General features: G+C 41.5%; 1 protein-coding gene across 3 annotated transcripts; it reads left to right on the forward strand.

The window, feature by feature from the left end:
• The first annotated feature begins 3,509 nt into the window (after positions 1 to 3,509).
• On the forward strand, positions 3,510 to 16,596 carry LOC143423183 (GTPase-activating Rap/Ran-GAP domain-like protein 3). 3 transcript variants are annotated; one of them, XM_076894311.1, is made up of 17 exons: positions 3,510 to 3,733; positions 10,246 to 10,312; positions 10,804 to 10,887; positions 11,481 to 11,562; positions 11,784 to 11,902; positions 12,092 to 12,156; positions 12,230 to 12,296; positions 12,394 to 12,496; positions 12,847 to 12,945; positions 13,092 to 13,304; positions 13,643 to 13,914; positions 14,230 to 14,515; positions 14,630 to 15,072; positions 15,150 to 15,486; positions 15,645 to 15,731; positions 15,852 to 16,121; positions 16,346 to 16,596. In XM_076894311.1, exons 1-17 carry the CDS (start codon positions 3,525 to 3,527, stop codon positions 16,594 to 16,596), a joined length of 3,054 nt encoding a protein of 1,017 aa, XP_076750426.1. In that variant the 5' UTR covers positions 3,510 to 3,524. The 3 variants fall into 3 exon arrangements, with proteins under 3 accessions (XP_076750426.1, XP_076750424.1, XP_076750425.1); XM_076894309.1 differs by lacking the exon at positions 3,510 to 3,733 and adding an exon at positions 9,488 to 9,917; XM_076894310.1 differs by lacking the exon at positions 3,510 to 3,733 and adding an exon at positions 9,488 to 9,917 and having other exon boundaries at positions 14,269 to 14,515.
• Positions 16,597 to 17,563: the final 967 nt, after the last annotated feature.

Consider the following 17,563-nt stretch of genomic DNA (forward strand, 5'->3'; position numbering starts at 1 on the left):
GAGGGGTTGAAATTTTCAAAATGTTTGCACCGTAAAAGGGTCACGGTGAGAACAAAATGGTTTCTCCGGAGAATTACCTCTTGGTGGAGACACTTATTTGAATAACCAACAAGTTCCAAAAGCTAATCGCGTGGAAAGATTAAAATGAGGACATCCTATATGTGCGTATATCTAGCGTGTACCATGTGCCCTAACGCCGAGTGTAATCGTTGCCACGAAATAACTTTCCGTCCAATTAAATCTTCTAAACCAACTATATTTTATACACTTCGTACATTTTTCTCTCTCTTTTTCTTTTCTTAACAAAAACAAAGAGAAATCGTTAAAAATGTACTGGGTCACCTCGAGAAAGATCATTTCTCAATAATTATCATGAGATAACTGTCTAGTACTAAGCGCGAAGATAGTATTAAAATTGTGAAGCAAAGTATTCGCGTATCCTCCTCCTAATTCCTCTTCTAAACTAAGCTCGTTCTACGATCTCGACTACGCCATTTTTATACTTGACGGAAGATCGAAACGAAATGTTTAACGCTGCGTTTATTTTACATAAAAATTCGAAGGAACTGTATCCAGATGCACGGGTAAAAAAAAAAAACGTTGATCGAAAGTGCAGCACAATCGCAGATGGCTTTTTACGATTGAACGGTGGCCTTCGCGAGGCGAATAAACGGGCATCGACGATCAATCCAGTTAACTTAAGCGCGGAAACCTCGTGTCTCGCGAAATCACCAGATAAGTGACGTCAAAAATCGTCGATCTATAACTTTGTACTCGAACAATCGTGATTTTATTGAAGTATATCCTGACACAGCTGGCCGTGCCAGCGTCTCAGACGTAACGATCGTTAATGCTCGTATTGTAAGTTATCCTCCGCAATTATCCGACGTTTCGCGCATTGTAAAACTCGCATTCGCGATCCTTCACACGACAGATAGCAATGGTAATTCTACTTAGCGAGGAGAACCAGGTGGCACTCGTTAATTGCGCAACGAGCCTTTCCAACCGGTAGCTTCATTCAAATGGATCGTAATTGGATTTCGCAATTCGTTCAATCGTGTCGTTGGTGGTTGTTTACACCGACAAGCGTTCCGTGATCGATCTCTGCTCCGTAAACGAAGAAACGGACACGCCTCGAACGCGACGGACGACCGTGGGATTTGTTTTTCGGCGAAGATGAGAACGTTTCGCCGCGTTCGCTCCGCGGCGTTCACCGCGGGCAACGCATGCGTTTTCTGCACGCGCCGCTTGTTCCACCATCCCGTTCGCGGACTAATCTTGGCCCTGAATCCGGCACCAGTCTTCGACGAACGCGCCGCGTGATGATCCTCGCGTTCATCCCGGGTCCTTATCGAGAGTCCTTCCTCGTGGTCCGGTAAATTCGATCAGCTTGGCCACTCGCGCGAAATACAATACAGTAAACGCACATCCGATCGTCGGCTTCTTCCTTCCATCGTATCCGGAACGGTTTATCGAACGGCAGATCATTGTCTCGATTCGTTCAAGTCGACGCATATACGTGCAAGCAAGGAACAGTTTATATATTAAGTAAACGATTAATAAAGTGAGTAAACAATTCTTTTACTGGTGATTCATTTTTTTTTTTTTTTAAGTAAATGCCAATGATCCTCTCTGACCTGATTAAATACGTAGGTCGAAGAGATCAAAGTTAACAGGTGTCTTGATACCTGAACTTTTGAAGATTTTGATCGACGATTGACGAATTGATAGATCATCGCATGGTCGCTTGAAAAAAAAAGGATCTCCTTCTTAAATAACATCTTCACACGTTAACACGTAGACGGAGTTGTAAAGTTCTATTTAAACAAGGCGAGGAGAATGCGGCACGATTTGGTAGCGAGCGACGAAGGAAAAGAGGGTATCGTTAAATCGAACGAAACCGCGTAAGAAGAGGAGGCACTGATTCGTGATTAGATAGAGGAAGGTTAGGCAGCAATGCGTAGGGTAGACACGTGCCGGGTATCGGACCCAAGTTCTATTTAAGCGGCGCAGGAACGCAGAAAAGGTACGACACCGTTCAATCGAATGAAACAGGCAAGAAGAGAGGAAGCACTGGTTCGTGATTGGATACCGACGACATCGCGTGGATCGATCCCGAATCAGTGAAGCACGTAGTTGAAAAGAGGGTATCGGCCGGGGAAAAACGTCCGATGATCGGGGCATCGGCGTGGAGACGCCGATGGGAGCGGGGCTGGGAAGACGGGGACGCTCACGGCCGGTTATGGTGGCGGAACACGATCCATGGTGGGGTTGAAAGGTGGCGCGGTCATTTATGGTTGCCGGTTCATACGACGATCCAGTTGTCCGTCTGACCAACAACGATAAAAACCTCCAACGTACGATGAGCAGCCGCGGCGAACGCTCGGTCCTTCGATCATCATGCCGCGCGTTTCTAAACGGACGGTGGACCTTGGCAAAAATTCAGTCCCCGGACCAGCTGGATTAATAAATCAAGATTTCGCGGTTTCCTCCGAGTTTACTCGCTTTCTCTCTTTAGAGAGAGAGAGAGAGAAAGAAAGGGATTAGGAAGTTGCTTTCTCTCTTGTGGGATTCGCAATTAGAAGATTGTTTCCGATGCGAAAGTGTGATTTAAAGGTACGTTTATCTTCGAGATTTCAAAGTGGAATAGAAAATTTCAAGAAATGTTTGAGCAATAATCGACGAGACTCCTCGGAAGGTGAACAAATTCGTCGCAATTGGAATTGAATCTTCAGAAGAGCGTTTAGTGAATTTCTTTAATGGATTTTTTACGAGCAGTCTAAAGCGCTATTTTATGAAACAGAAGATATGTTCGCTTTTCAGGTCGAAAAATGGACCGAAGATGTCGATACGGGACGATAAGAAAGAATTTGATTAATGACCGAACGGGGTGGTTTTCTGATGATACGCTGTAAGAGTTTGTAAAAAAGACTTTAGAGACAGTTCGAAGGTACTTCATCCTCGGGAACATTACTTTCCAAGCGGAAGAGATATATCAAGTGGATCTTTTGAAAAATAGATACGTTTTTTCTACAGCTGAAGAATGTCGAACGTAAAATGTGAAGTATAGAAATGGACGAGTGAAAATTTCAAGGAAGATTAATTTAGGAACGCGTGTTCCTAATTTTCTCTTGCTATTTGATGGATTACGAACAAATCCTCAGAGTCTATCCACAGTGTTCTTAAGAGAAAGATGCTCGTCGACTTTTTTAACGATACTTAGTAAATGGATTTGTGAAAAATTATAAAAGGATCGAACGATATCACTTAAATTGAGAAACATATACCTTTAAGGAACATAAATAAAACGGAGCGCAGAAGCTGAACAAAAATTTGATCAAGAAACAATAGATTTGTCTTGAAAGAAAACTTGGAGCTTAGTACCGAAATGATACCATTTTGGAATTTAAAGAATTCGTTTGGAAAAGACAAAAATGTGCATATCCTGTCCCAAAAAAAGTGATCGACGAGTGTTGGAAATAATGTAAGGATCGCTGCTCGCAAATAAAATTTTTGCATCAACGATGAGTTCCTTGAAGAGATCGACGAACCAGTCAACCAGAGAGGGTGCTTCCGGTAGAAGGCACGCGCTTACCGGGACCAGCTCGAAAAGCATGAGAAACGTCGTCCTTCATACAACCACCGCTCCTGGTTCACCACTTCGGCACAGATCCAAGTACGAACTGAGGAGCATCAGTTTGGAGGGCACCAAAGTTCTACCATGGACAGCACGGTAAGTTGAAATATTATATTTCTTAGCCCAAGAGATCGTGTGCTACCCGCGTAAAACTATTTAGAAAAGCTAAAAGTTTGTCCTGCTTTATTTTCGTGTCGATAAACTTTCTTATTATCTCGTGCTTAACGTACCTAGCAGCAGTTGATTAAACTAATATTAGATTTGCGAACAATAAATTATTTCCACAAAGGTTTATTATTATAAACAAGCAAAACTTTCCTTATTTTCAAAACATCGACATCTAATCTATTCTTCGCAAAATAGCTTATGCAAATATCGTCGTCGACATTGGAAGTTGTAGAAGAACCGTTCGAGTTGACCCATTTAGATTACGGGATCGTGCAGCACGTAAGCGAATGTAAACCCGGATCGTTCGCAATTTCCGTAATTGTTCCGGCCGCAACAGGTAAAACTTCGGCTCTGTTTAATTCCGAATAGGTACCCGATCGCTCACAAGGTTCGCGTTTCGCAATAAAAGGTAGAACCTTCAGCGAACTTCAGACGTAATCCATTAACTGTTTAGGGGCGAGCAGTTTGAAATCTCTGGTTGATAAAATAGTAATAACAACGAGTTTGCGGAGGCCATTAGGGAATAGCGGATTTGCTTGGAAAGTGAACAGATTTCTAAACGGAAATTAGCTTCCTGTGAGGGCAGAAAAGTTATTTAAAGAAAAACTTCCTTTTTATAGAAAAAAAACAACGAGAGGTTCGTGCAGAGAAAAGTAACGATGACCAGATTACTTCTAATTACTGCTGTTCCAAGTTCGAAAATAACTCGAGTATCGATTGTCGTGATACGTTGAAAATAGCGAAAGTAAATGAAAGCGTTGGTTCTTACTTACAATTACATGCAGCAAAGCAAATTGCGTCATACAAGTAGAAATGTCTTGAAGAAGAAAAATTATACTCTGGTTGTACAAGCTCCGTACTACTTACAAGTAGTATAACGTACAAAGAATGAGTCCTGTGCTACTACTGGGCCAGTAGTACTGGCTACTCTCCTATCAACCACAGACACGCTACGACTGTTTAAATGGAAGTGTCTACCGCACGGTTGTCTAACCAAGAACCAACTCTATCTACTGTTGTCATTTATTTAAAGTGCATATATACCTGTAAACACGCCCCCATTAGTAAGACTACTACAATAATCTTGCTTTCAAAATGGTAGACTCACCTGCTTGTTACGATTATAGCAGCTTGCCTTCTTCATCCGAAAATTTTACGAAACTGCGCGACATCCAGCAATATCAAGCATCCCACGAGGCAAGAAACAACTCTATCCTACTGTTGTCATTCATTTAACGTGCACATGTACCTGTATACGCGCCTCCATTAGTAAGACTACTACATAATCGTGCTTTCAAAATGGAAGACAGATAATCTTGCTTTCAAAATGGTGGACTCACCTGGCTGCTATGATTATAGCTTGCCTTGTCCATCCGAAAATGTTACGAAACTGCGCGACATCCAGCAATATTCAGCGTCCCGCGAGGCAAGAAACGAAAAGCGACGAGAGTAGTTGTGACTTTATCGATGTAAATTATCCTCTGCCACGCAAAAGTCGCAGAAACGTGTAAACACGTGTACCAGCGTCGGCTGCTCGCGTTTGGCGACCTTCGCCGAAACGAGACCGAAAACTGCGTGCTCTCTCTTCGTTTTCTTTTTTTAAATAGGAAATTTACCGTCTTTCCTAACCTGTTCGTCGTTAGATATCGATTTCCCCGTGTCCGATAAACCGGTGCTCGTTCAGGTTGCGTTCAAGCGAGCGCGCACTAAGGCTTCATTGGTCCGTCGTCGTTAGGTTACGTCGCGCTGGTATCGGACTTTGACGCTCGGCTCTTTATAATTAACTCTTTTGCCATCGGCCCGACCGAGGTGTCCCGACCGTTGATACTCTTTTGTACCGCGTAGATCGATCTCGATTACGCTCGATCGAGTGGAAGTCGACCGCAGCGCATTCCGACCTGTGGCTAGAGAAGGAAGAACGTGAACACGCGAGGCAGAGGGAGAGAGAGAGAGAGAGAGAGAGAGAGAACGATGGAAAACAGCGAATGAGGAAGAAGACTGGAGAACGTGGATGGTATGGGTTGGCAAAGCGCGAGAGACGCGAGAGGAGATCGACAATTGGCAGGAATATCGAAGAAAACAGGAGCTGGATGGATACAGAGCAACTGGAGCAATCGTAAGAAAGAAAAAACTATCTGAACAATCGAGCGCTCGGGTAGAACAATGAAAATGAAGGACGGAAGGATTAAGAGGAAAAAGGTTTGGGTGAGTTGCGCATATACACGCATGTACTTACAGTCCATAGAGTGGAATGTACGAATGCATAAAAACGCAGGAGAAATAGACCGTTTCTAATTGCATTGTCTCTGGAATATGAGAACTGCATTGTTCATTTAGAATGGAGCCAATTATTGTTACTTACCTTTTCATGTGTATTAATTTTGTAACGATTTCGATGATTAATTTCAATGAACTACGAAAAGCACGCTACTTCAAATCATAGAGGGCACAAATGGCGTCTTCGATGATTGCACGATCGGTATTTCAGCGGAGTTTCAGTAAAACACAATTACCGACGGTGGATGTAATGTATTTTCAATATCTATCAAGTAACTCGTTGGTAATGGCACAAACGACCATACTGTAGCTACATTATCAAGGAAAACTATCCAAGAAACTATAAATGGTATGTGAAAATAAATTGAAAGCTATTTCTACACTACTGGTATGAACTATATACGGATACATATGAATCATGAAATTAAAAATCTATTCTAAGTCAATTTATTCTGATCTATAGTAAACTGCAAATTCCTAACAACGATATGTACCAGGGACAATTATTATGGAAAGGAAAAAAAAATATTACCGAAAACAAGTGTTGAAGTAATCAATAGGGTAAACAAAACGAGGGATTTGGGAGATAATATTTTTCTCTGATTTCGAGAGCCCGGAAAATAGTCGCAATCAATAAGAATACGGTTAATTCCCCGAGGATGTTGCCAGAGAATAGCAGACATTTCTTCCCGACAGGAGGGAGTTTTTGTGACATCCGAGAAAAACAGACGTATCTCTGCGGATCATTAGAAATAGCAAATTGAGAGAGTAGAAAACCCTAAGAAATGAATGAAAATGCCACCGTGAACAACACACGCCGGTGTCCAGAATGCGGAATTAAAAGAGAACAAAAGCAGAGAGAATGCTAAACGAGAGAATGCTGTCGACTAGTAAAAATGGAGGAGAAAACATGGAATGATTGTAATCGTTCATACATGAACTACAAACTATTTTAGCTATAGGACAATGTATACACTCATCTTCTCCCCTACTTGTACGTATACAAGTTCACATTCCTCTTATTCAAACGTATTACATATTTTACACATTTTATCTGCCCATTTTTTCCTTAAAATGATATTAACTAATGAAGTTCAACTAAATGTAAGGCGAAACGCAATTTGATTCGACCATGGCGGAAAATGTAGTTGCAATGCGGTAGGTATTTCTCCGAGAAAAATCTGAGACAATCGTAAACGATTTGAAATTGTTATTCTGGATCTTTCGTACGAATAAAATTTAGTATTTGCCCAGGTCCAGGCGAAGTCGCCGCGGTAAGACAGCGAGTGCCAGCGTAACGAAGCGACAGAGGGGGTAGGAGGTCGGAAAAGAGAGCCAATGAGCTCGACGACGCGGCGCCAGTCGTCGAGTCGCCGTGTTACTACCAGTATATGTATAACTCGCTCTCTCTCGTCGTGACTCGCTGCGTCCTCATTCGAAAAGGGTCGTGTCCTGGCTCCGTTCAGTAGGGGTTGCAAACCCGTCGGTTCTCGACGTTCGTTCGGCTCTATTTCACCCGATCTTCTCTTTCACCTGGATCTTTCATCGATATCCTACTTACCGACGAACAACGTCACTGCCGTGTACACGCATCAGTTGAATCGTTCTACGATGTAGATGTGCTATTGTCGAGTTCGACCGTGACGGGAAACTTCGAATGTGATTAACGAACTTCGAGGAGCACCACGGAATACAAATTGCGAAACGTCAAGTGGAGAAAAAATAGATTGTTGTTTAGTAGACGGGACACTGTACTATAGATTTGAAAGAAGTCGACTCGAGAAATTGCTATAGACAGAGGTCATTATAGAAGTCAGTGATATTGATAGAACATCGAGGTAACGAAAGTTGCAGTAGAATGTAAAGGAGGATCTGTGATAGAGAGAATAGAGATACTGCTGATAAAACGAACTGATGGATTTTTGGAAATTCTTTACAGAAACAAGTGCCCAAATAATCGGACAAGTAATAACGAAAGACCTGACACGGTGACTGATCAAATTTACAGGATAGGCTAATAAAGTTACGCTCCAAGCGCGACTCGGTTTGTAGAAATGTAAACGCGTATTCGTCTTTTAGATCCATCTTATAATGTACTATTAATGAACTGATATTTCGAACGGAAAATCGCCAGTGCATTATCGTGTCTCTCTCTTTCTATCACGTTTCGTTTTCCGCTTGTAGTTTCACGTTATGCAGTGAAGTATTCAACGAGTCGGGGAGCGTGCTGAATCGGTGTTCGAGATCGAGATTGCTTGGAGACAACGTGGACCACGAGAATGGTAGCTGTATGTAGCAATTACGGTTGGATGAATCGTTCGTTGCCGGTCGACTCGAATGGACGCTATTCAAGCCTGTGAGAGCAATTGCTCCTATTCGAAGTGATGCGCATCGATGAAATCGCTGGTTCGCTGCACCGTTCTAAATGATGCTGTAAGAGGGTGACGTTTTCTCGCGAGGCAGAAACGTACGCGAAGAGAGTCGAGCACTTCGTCGGACGCTCCTTTCGCAGGTCGAGGAACCTCGCTTTTGTTTGGTCGACACTCTTCTTGAGTTATAACCTGAATTAACTTGAAGTTATTTAACTTGGAGGATGAAAATAATGGTAATAACTCGGTGGGATGGGCACCATAACTTTGCTGCACTTGTTCGTTAAATTCGTAGGGTTGTGTAAAGTATTAGGAAGCGGTTTGTTTTCTTTTTAATGGAATATTTCGATTTTTTAGAAACCAATGCCGATACGCAAGATTAGTCAAAGGTATAAGAATTCTCTAAATCCTCTTAATCGATAATCAAACTAATCATCTTCCAAATACGCTAATAACATGTATCTACGTAAAAATCGCTACGTCAAAGGTCTTATTAGAAGAACAAAAAGAATAGAGAGGAAGACAATAAAACGACCCGGTCAGTGTCATCGATGTTCCTGCTCTTCATTATGAACGTATATATTTCCCGATGTTCAAACGGGTTAGAAACATCCGGAACAGGAAAACTCGGTCAATGATATCGATGTCTGGGAGCCTGGCTGGCAGTATCTTTAGGAGGGTTGAACTATGAACGTTTACTGCTGGCTTATAACCGGCGAAATTTGGCGCCGATACTGTTAACTCTATAGGATTCATCTTTATGCCGAAGAAACTCGTGCAAAAATTCTGATATAAATACTCTAGCACTAGAAACAAGAATCAACGAAGAACACTTCGAACTGATCTAGGGATTACTGTTAAAAACTTGAACCTGAACGAATCCGTCTACAACGATTGAAAACGAAAGCTGATCGTCCATGATTCGTATGAAAATAATGCCACTGAAACTGATCAAGAAATGTTAGCTGATCTCAAGAAGAGTCATCGAAGCTTCGAACCAACTAAACAGATATAACGATACTTAATCTCGAACTCCACAGACTAGTCTCAAAAACCAAACCGTTTGGGAACTCGGGAAATTTGAAAAGAGGAAAAAGGAAAAGGGAAAGAAGAGTTTAAAATAGATCATCCTTCGCGAGGATGTTGTGTTTGGACATGAAGCTGGTCTCTCGGTTGCGCGGAGTCTCGTCGACGAGTGGCTCGTCCAATACAAACGTGTCACTGGTCCCCTCGTCGGCGACCTCGACCTCGTCGACGGCTACCGGTGTGGAGAAGTGCAAACGTGGCAAAGGAAGAGGAGAGAGACCGACCGGAGACGGTTGTTCGGCGAGAGAAAACGAACACGACGACGACACTTTGCCCATTACGCACGAGATGATCCGCAGGAACAGATCCAGATCGGTTTGCGTGTCCGCATTGTCCGCCTCGCAGTCGAGGCACCTTCATCGCCGGGCAAGTCATCACGTGTACGTTCCTTCAAGAATAGTTTCGAATATTTTCTACGAAATGAACCATTTATTGGGTAAAATAATTGCGTCAGAATTGAAACGGTAACATTATTCAAATGGAATCACGCGGGGATGTATTTTATAGGAAGAAAGTTCGGTCTTAAGGCAGATTAATTGATGCAATCGCGATTCTTTCGTTGTGAACTGCTCTGAGTTGAGGAAGCTGAACAGAAAGACTGTGACTTATTCGTTTCTTATTACGTCAGGCCCTATGTTAATGCGTAGTGTGGTATAAAACTTAAAGGAATATACGTCGAACGATCTTTTATCGTGTACGATATTTCAGGTCTACCACGGACGCTGTTTCGAGGCGAGGTGTTCTATCCAGACGCTATTATGGCAGTGTCGAAATGGTGAGTAGCTGATAATTTCAAAAAACTTCATTATCATATAGCATAATTGCTTCCTGTATATTAAAATCATACACCACCAATCTTTCAGTCGTACTTAGTCGCATCACTTTAAAGATTCGAAAAGAAAGTCAATGTAGAGAAATTGAAATTTTCCATATCGGCCCCACGTTCATCTCACGTTTGATCTCCATTCGTGAAAAGAAAGAACAATGGATTCGTGAAAATCGAACCTGCCGAAATAAAGGCAGGAGACCCGGTGCACGATAAAAGTTAATTAAAGAAGAGCTACATCAAGGGGTTGCGGGTAGGGGGTGTAGGCAAGGGTGGGAAAGAATCGCGAAATAGCGTTCGTTTTTCCAGCGTTCCATGCGTAACGATGGCCCTCCGAAACTGGAACACAATCTCTCTGTCTCTTCTTCTCTTTCCCCTCCGTATCGTCGGAAGAGATACTCACGCTTGCTAATGTTGGACTCCTTGATATCGTCTTTTAGCTGCCACAAATCGAGCAAGACGGGTCTGACAATGGGAGAAGATTTCGAGTGGAGAACGGCGACTCCCCCGGCGAGAAAGAGGAAGTAAGAAAGGTGTAATTATGTCTCCTTTGCATCCGTATCATTAGTTCCCTTTTTCGTTCCTCTTCTGGTCACTTTACTCTGAGGCTTAATACGTCGTTCAGATTAGTCACGTTACCCAGTCTTTTCGATGTACGTATGTATTGTATTTCGCTAAGCTTCCAAGTCGTTATTCGCATTTATCAAATTCGGGAAAAGTAATGTTTCATGAATTTACTATTTTTCTTTCGGGAACAAGAAAGTAATGAATACCTAACTTTAGGTAAAAATGAAAGAACAAAAGTCTATTAATTATACATGGTGATTTATGATCTGCATTAACTTGCACGTTCTTATGCAGCCTTCAACTCATTCAACCGTAATCTGTTCTTTGCTTAACTAGTTTACAATGTCCTCATATTCACGTTCAATATTCCATGAAATAAACTTTGATATTGCAAATGTTTCTTACACACTGCAACTTGTAAATACGTAAGCTACAAAGCGTTTCCCCATCCTCATCGCTTCTAGATTTTCACATCAATTCCATCCTTCCAGTTCGGTTATCGATAAAGTTCGATTATGTTTCTGGTGAGATTGATTTTAAACGTGTGCAGATGTTTGGATCGCCGAGTACACCGATACTGGAAAATCCCGAGTACCAGACGCGTTGGTACTTTAAGTACTTCCTTGGAAAACGTGAGTAGACCGAATGCTGGTATTTTTTAGAATTTCAGATAAGTGCGTTAGATAACAGAGACAGTGTGCTAACAGCTGTTCTCCATGCGGTCAAGTATTGCTTTCCTATAGATCCGTTATAACAATTTGATTAACAGCTGCGACATGCTATTTTTCGCATTTCTCTCTCTTCTTTTTTTTTAATTATTCAATAATTACACCGAAAATGCGTTTGTCTGTAGTTCACCAAAATTATGTTGCCGTGGATCAAGAGAGGAATCCCTTGTTTTTGTCGGTTGTGACAAGCGAAGTCAGTGACCAAAGTGTGCCGCATTACAGAGTGATTTTATGGAGGAAAACAGTGAGTATCTCTTGTCTCAATGTTGTACTGTAATTAGACGTACTTATTCACTTGTCTAAAGCGCTGTTTCCTCGACAATTACATGTAACGAGACGTTATTGAAAATGGAGCTAAATTAATAAGAATTTAGTATTCTCTTAATGTTACTTGAATGAGTAATGAAATGTATTAACAAAAGAAAATATTTAGGGCGCACAGAAGATATCGCTGCCGTATTCCGTGAATAAAACAATGACGATCAGGCAGATCCTGAGGTAAATATCCTCCCGTCTGACTTGAAAAAGTGAGTGACCGTAGGTGGTCGGTGATCGGTGATTCAAATTTCAGTAATTTCTTTGGTCTGGAGAAGCTCGAGAAAGTTCCACGTGAAGTGTTCACACCGGACATTCAAAAGGTTTGTTCTTGCGTTATTCGATCGGCACGTTACCAGGCGAGAATTTCAACTTGGTTTAATTAGAAAAAGGATTGTTTGTTACAATGTTGCGTCGTAGGATCTTTTGTTGCTGGAGGAGCAAGAAGGTTCCGTCAACTTCAAGTTCGGCGTAATATACGCGAAAAAGGGACAGACCACCGACGACGAGATGCTGTCTAATGGTAAATCGATTAAAAGTTCAGGTTTAATGAGAACCCGGGCAACCTTACAGACTTTAATGATCGGAAACAGGAGCAATTGCTTCCACGTGCAAGCGGATATAAAATATGTCACCTGTTTATTACTACTTGCATTTCTCCCTTCTTTTCATCGATTTTCTTAATAATGAAACTAATAAAGAGAAAAAAAGTTATTGGAAAACTTGGTATATTTCGTTACGATTTCATAAAAACGATTTTACTTGTCCTCGATTTTAGTGACACAACATGTGGCATATATATTTATAATCTATTACGGAAGCGGACTTTGGAATGTGATAAAAAGAATTCTATACGCAGTGTTTCATTTACAGAGAAGGGTAGTCCAGGTTTTGAGAATTTCCTCGAAATTCTGGGCGAGAAAATACGACTGAAGAACTGGGACAAGTATCGAGGTGGTCTGGACGTGAAAGGTATGCTAAATCTATTATATCTCATTACAGTGCTCTTTTTTTTAGTAACATATGAGTGTGTGTATATAGATTTGAACCTGGTACCGTTCCGAAATAAAATTTTTTCTCTTCATCTATTCAACATTTTCCTCTTTGAATGTCCACAGGCGATATGACTGGAAGAGAAAGTTATTATACAGTATACGCGGGACACGAGGTGATGTATCATGTAAGCACAATGCTTCCTTATTCAAAGGACAACCCTCAGCAGCTGGAGAGAAAGCGACATATCGGTAACGATATTGTCAACATCGTTTACATGGACGACCCTAACGCGATAGACATTTTCAACCCAAATTGCATTAGAAGTCAGTTTACGCGTAAGTTTTCAATGTTCACAAACGAGGTCAACGTGTTCCATCAATAGATATTTTAGTATCGGCAGCATGCTTTCCATTACGTATAGGATGTAACGCAATTTCTTGTGAAATTTCTCTCAAGCAAATGTAAACTAATATATATATAATAAATCGAAAAACCGATAATCAGATTCAAGTAGTAATTAATTATTGTTGTAGTGTATTATTAGAAGCAACAGTAATGAAGTACTTGTAATTACCGATCATAAACGAAGGATTGTTTTAATTTGTTGTTCAAGCACGTAACACGTATACTTGCAAACTCTTTTAATTTTAAATAATTTTCCATGCAACCGAAGATGTATTCGCCGTTGTGTCAGCTGAAGAAAACGGTAAAGGATGGCGTGTGGCCATTTTCTGTGACGAAAGTGTCCCTCTTTTCGGCCCAAGCCTACCCTGTCCACCAGTGTTCGAAGACCCGTACACTATACGAGAATTTCTTCTCGTGAAGCTGATAAATGGCGAGAAAGCTACTTTCAATACTCCAACCTTTGCCCAGAAACGAGAAAGAACCCTCGATGCTCTTATTCGAGATATGTATCAAGAACATTCGCAGGAATGTAAGAGCAACGTAAGTTACTGCATTAGTAATGTTATACTCCTATAGTTCACCCTCCGCTTAACTAACTTATTTGCATACCAAAAGTATCGATATCCACATACTCTATACTGATTATTAAACGAAAACTATATCAGAGTTACACCAGAAAATTCCCTTTTTTTTTTTTTTTTTTTTTTTTTAATACACATATAAATAAGATTACACAACCGAATCTTGTGACTGAATAAATTGACTAGTCAAAGAAACAAAGAAATTGGAAACTTTTGTGGTGTATCGATCATTCCCTCACTCCCGTAGAAAGGAAAACCGATCGAATTTTCACAGAGTATGTTAAACCGACGAACGTTGTCGGATGTCGTGGAGGCTCCAGGTCGACGTCGCGAGGAGACGCGTGCTGTGGAAATGGTGCGCGTTGGTCAGGCCCTAAAATTGGAGTCGATTGTCAGAGGATTAGCACCGACTTCCTTGGCTACAGCTGGACCACTGAAACCCAGGCCTTGGGAGCCAAGATGCATCTATCCGGACTTTCCTCACGAGGTCGTCTGCGGGGACGTTTGGTTGAACAACAAGCTAATCCTTGCCAGCGAGAACGGGACATTTCTGATCGAGGGTAAGATGGGACTGAAGTTTTATTCTGTTAATTTCGCCAGGAAAGAAAGAGAAACTCTGCGTTCGATTGTCTAAAGCATTTAAGTAATTATAGCGTTCGACAAACTAATTTCAGACAGCCTCTCGCATAGACTAATCTTCGACGAGTCCGTGCAGATCAAACAACTGGACGTGGTCGAACAGCACGGGATATTATTGTTTCGCACCGGTGACAAAGGGAAAGAAAGCAACGTTCACGTTTTTCGTCTAGTGGAATTCGAGAATAATGCGGTAAACAGATCTGCCGAAGTTCTGAACGATCGTGAGGACGACCAGGAGTGCGAAGACAATGGAGACGAAGATGACTTGGATGATGATGCTGACGAAAGCGAAGAGAATGACGTCGACAATTTCACGCGGGTTACTGCGAAATTTAAGCCCGTGATCCGGCGTACCCACATTCGTGTACGTCCCTTGGCTGTCAGAGGACGAGCCCATACGAAAGAAAGGAGACTACCTAGAACTCGAGGTTGCCATTTATACACCATCACTATGCCTGGTGGTTCACATCTGCGCATGGTGTGTTCCTCTTAGATTTTCATACTTTTTTCATTAATTAAATCATACCCACGTTAACGTAGTATAATGTTAAACAGTGCGTGGCTGTTGGTCGACGTTTGACAGTACTCCAGTGGAAACATAGCGCTGCTTGGACCGCATGGTGTCCTGCTGCAGATACGGACACCATCGAGGGTTTCCTGCTCCTGAAAGAGTTCAATGCTAGTGAAACTCCATCGCTGGTAACAATAATTGAAAATACGGATTCAAATAACGAATGGACTCTTTGCTGCGGTATTCGACACCATTTCGAACTAATCACAGCTTCTGGAAGCACGAGAATTCTTCATGTTGAGGGAACCCCAAAACCACATCTGGTAGCTGCTTTAGATCTCTGCGAGGATGAAGAACCTGAATTATTACTTTGCTACAACAGTACGTAATAGTTTATCCGATTGATGTTTAACCGTATGTCTTGTTTAATTAGAAAATATTAAAAATGTAGTGATTCAATTTTTGCATAAAACATTTTACAAGTAGCGCGCCTTGAAGGAAAATTCTTTTCTAACGTTTTCTACCATTCACGTTTCCAGATACGTGTCACTTTCAAAAACTTCTAGACGAAAGCACAGCACCAACTGAATTCGATTTCAATTGGAATTCCGTGCCGGCAGCGATAGGTAAGAGAGTGGTATTATTTATATCGAAGATGTAAAGTATGAAATTTCATTATAAGAAATGGTGTACTTTAAGCTTTCTTAATTTCTATTTTAATTTTCATGTCTCGAAACAATTTTCAGCCTGTGCCTTTCCCTACGTGCTTGCTTTCACCAACGACACGATGGAGATACGATTGATAATCAATGGAAATTTGGTACATACGATTGTCATGCCAAATCTGAATCTAATCACCTCGAAACAAGACATTTTCTTTGCCACGACGGCGCCGGAATTTCTTCCGGGAAAATGCGAAAGGATCCGCCTGGATTCGAAGCCTTCGGATAAGGAGGAACCGGTTTCTAGCCCGCCTCCTTTCGCGCAATCTTCGTCGTGCCGATCTAATCTGCAAAGTACGTGCTGTATTTTTAAAAACGATCGTAATTTTCCAACTTCTTACATAACGCGAACGCACTGTATTTCATAATATGGTCAGATCGTTAATAAGTCTCTGAACTAACGACAGAAAATGTGATATTGCATGCTTCGACTCGGTATAAACGAGGGATGATATAGGTATAAGAAGATCTAGTTTGTTATAATTTCAATTACAAAAAGTCTTCTGTTTTCCCTATAGACAATCAGGGTGATTGGAAGCCGATAAGAATCTATCAGATACCGCTACAAACGTTATCGAAAAGCACTTTATCGCCCTGCGCGCAACTACGGTGTCCGAGTCCAGCCGAGCCGGAAATTATTTCGTCCGCACCGCCGATCGGCGACAAGACTTTTCTCAGCGTCGAGCCTCACAGAACGCTAAGCAGATCGTGTAGCAGTAGCCCGACACCGACACCGACCAGTGCAGTTCCGCCACGATTCAGGAAATAGATTACACGGCATCGTGTGTGTTTTTTTTATTTAATAATGTTTCGACAGCTCGCAACTGTACCTGACGCTCGTGCCTCGGTAGGATCGATAAAGGATAGTGCATGATTCTATGCGTTCAAGAAGGTGTAGCTAGAATTTACTGCCGTTGCAAAGAGCAATCGAGACAAGTCTGCTATAATGTGACGTTATCCATGTGTACGTGCAAGAAGTGTACTTGGTCATTTTTTTACCCTTTAAGTGCTGAATTGTTTTCGGAAATTTGCCTGCCTCAGAAATCGTTTTATAAATCATGTACGTGCGTGTGTACGTTCGTTTTAATACCAATACCAGCACTCTTCTTAGCTTCGTTATACGTTCTTTAGCGATTATTTATCATTTATAACCGCTGCATGATAAATTCAATGTCCTGTACAGCTATAGCACTCAGAGGGTGAAACAGAAAAAATGATTCTTTCCGCTCATTTATTTCTTTAGTTCTATTGCGTGGAGGTGCGTTTTCATGAAGATTGATTGTTGCGTGGAAGTTTGTGTAGTCGTTGACACATTATGGACGGGTGGTTAAAAAAACATAATTTTATTTAAAAAGTTAAAAATACCCTGTCCTCCGATGTGCGTTAAGTTTGATGCCAGTATTGAGAATTGAAACAAAAATCAAAACCGTAATCAAAAACGAGATTTCAGTTATTTTTAAAGGTTTTCCATGTGTTTATTCAGACTATTTGTGCCATAATCGTAGTTGTTTTTTCAGAAAATCGTCGATAGGCATCCGCGGTTTCGTTCAATAGCTCGATAAGAAACCAATAAATTATTGATTACCGATAAAGTACCTTACATGCTGTCATTGGTAAGATTTCGCACGACAAGCTAGCTCATGCCGTGATCTTCCGTCTTTCACTCGATCCGACTCGGTTTCTATATGTATTTATTGCAAATAAAATGAATATAATGTAAGACTCGCATTGAATGT

The sequence above is a fragment of the Xylocopa sonorina genome, chromosome 4 (genome assembly GCF_050948175.1).
Source record: "Xylocopa sonorina isolate GNS202 chromosome 4, iyXylSono1_principal, whole genome shotgun sequence".
NCBI lineage: Eukaryota > Metazoa > Arthropoda > Insecta > Hymenoptera > Apidae > Xylocopa > Xylocopa sonorina.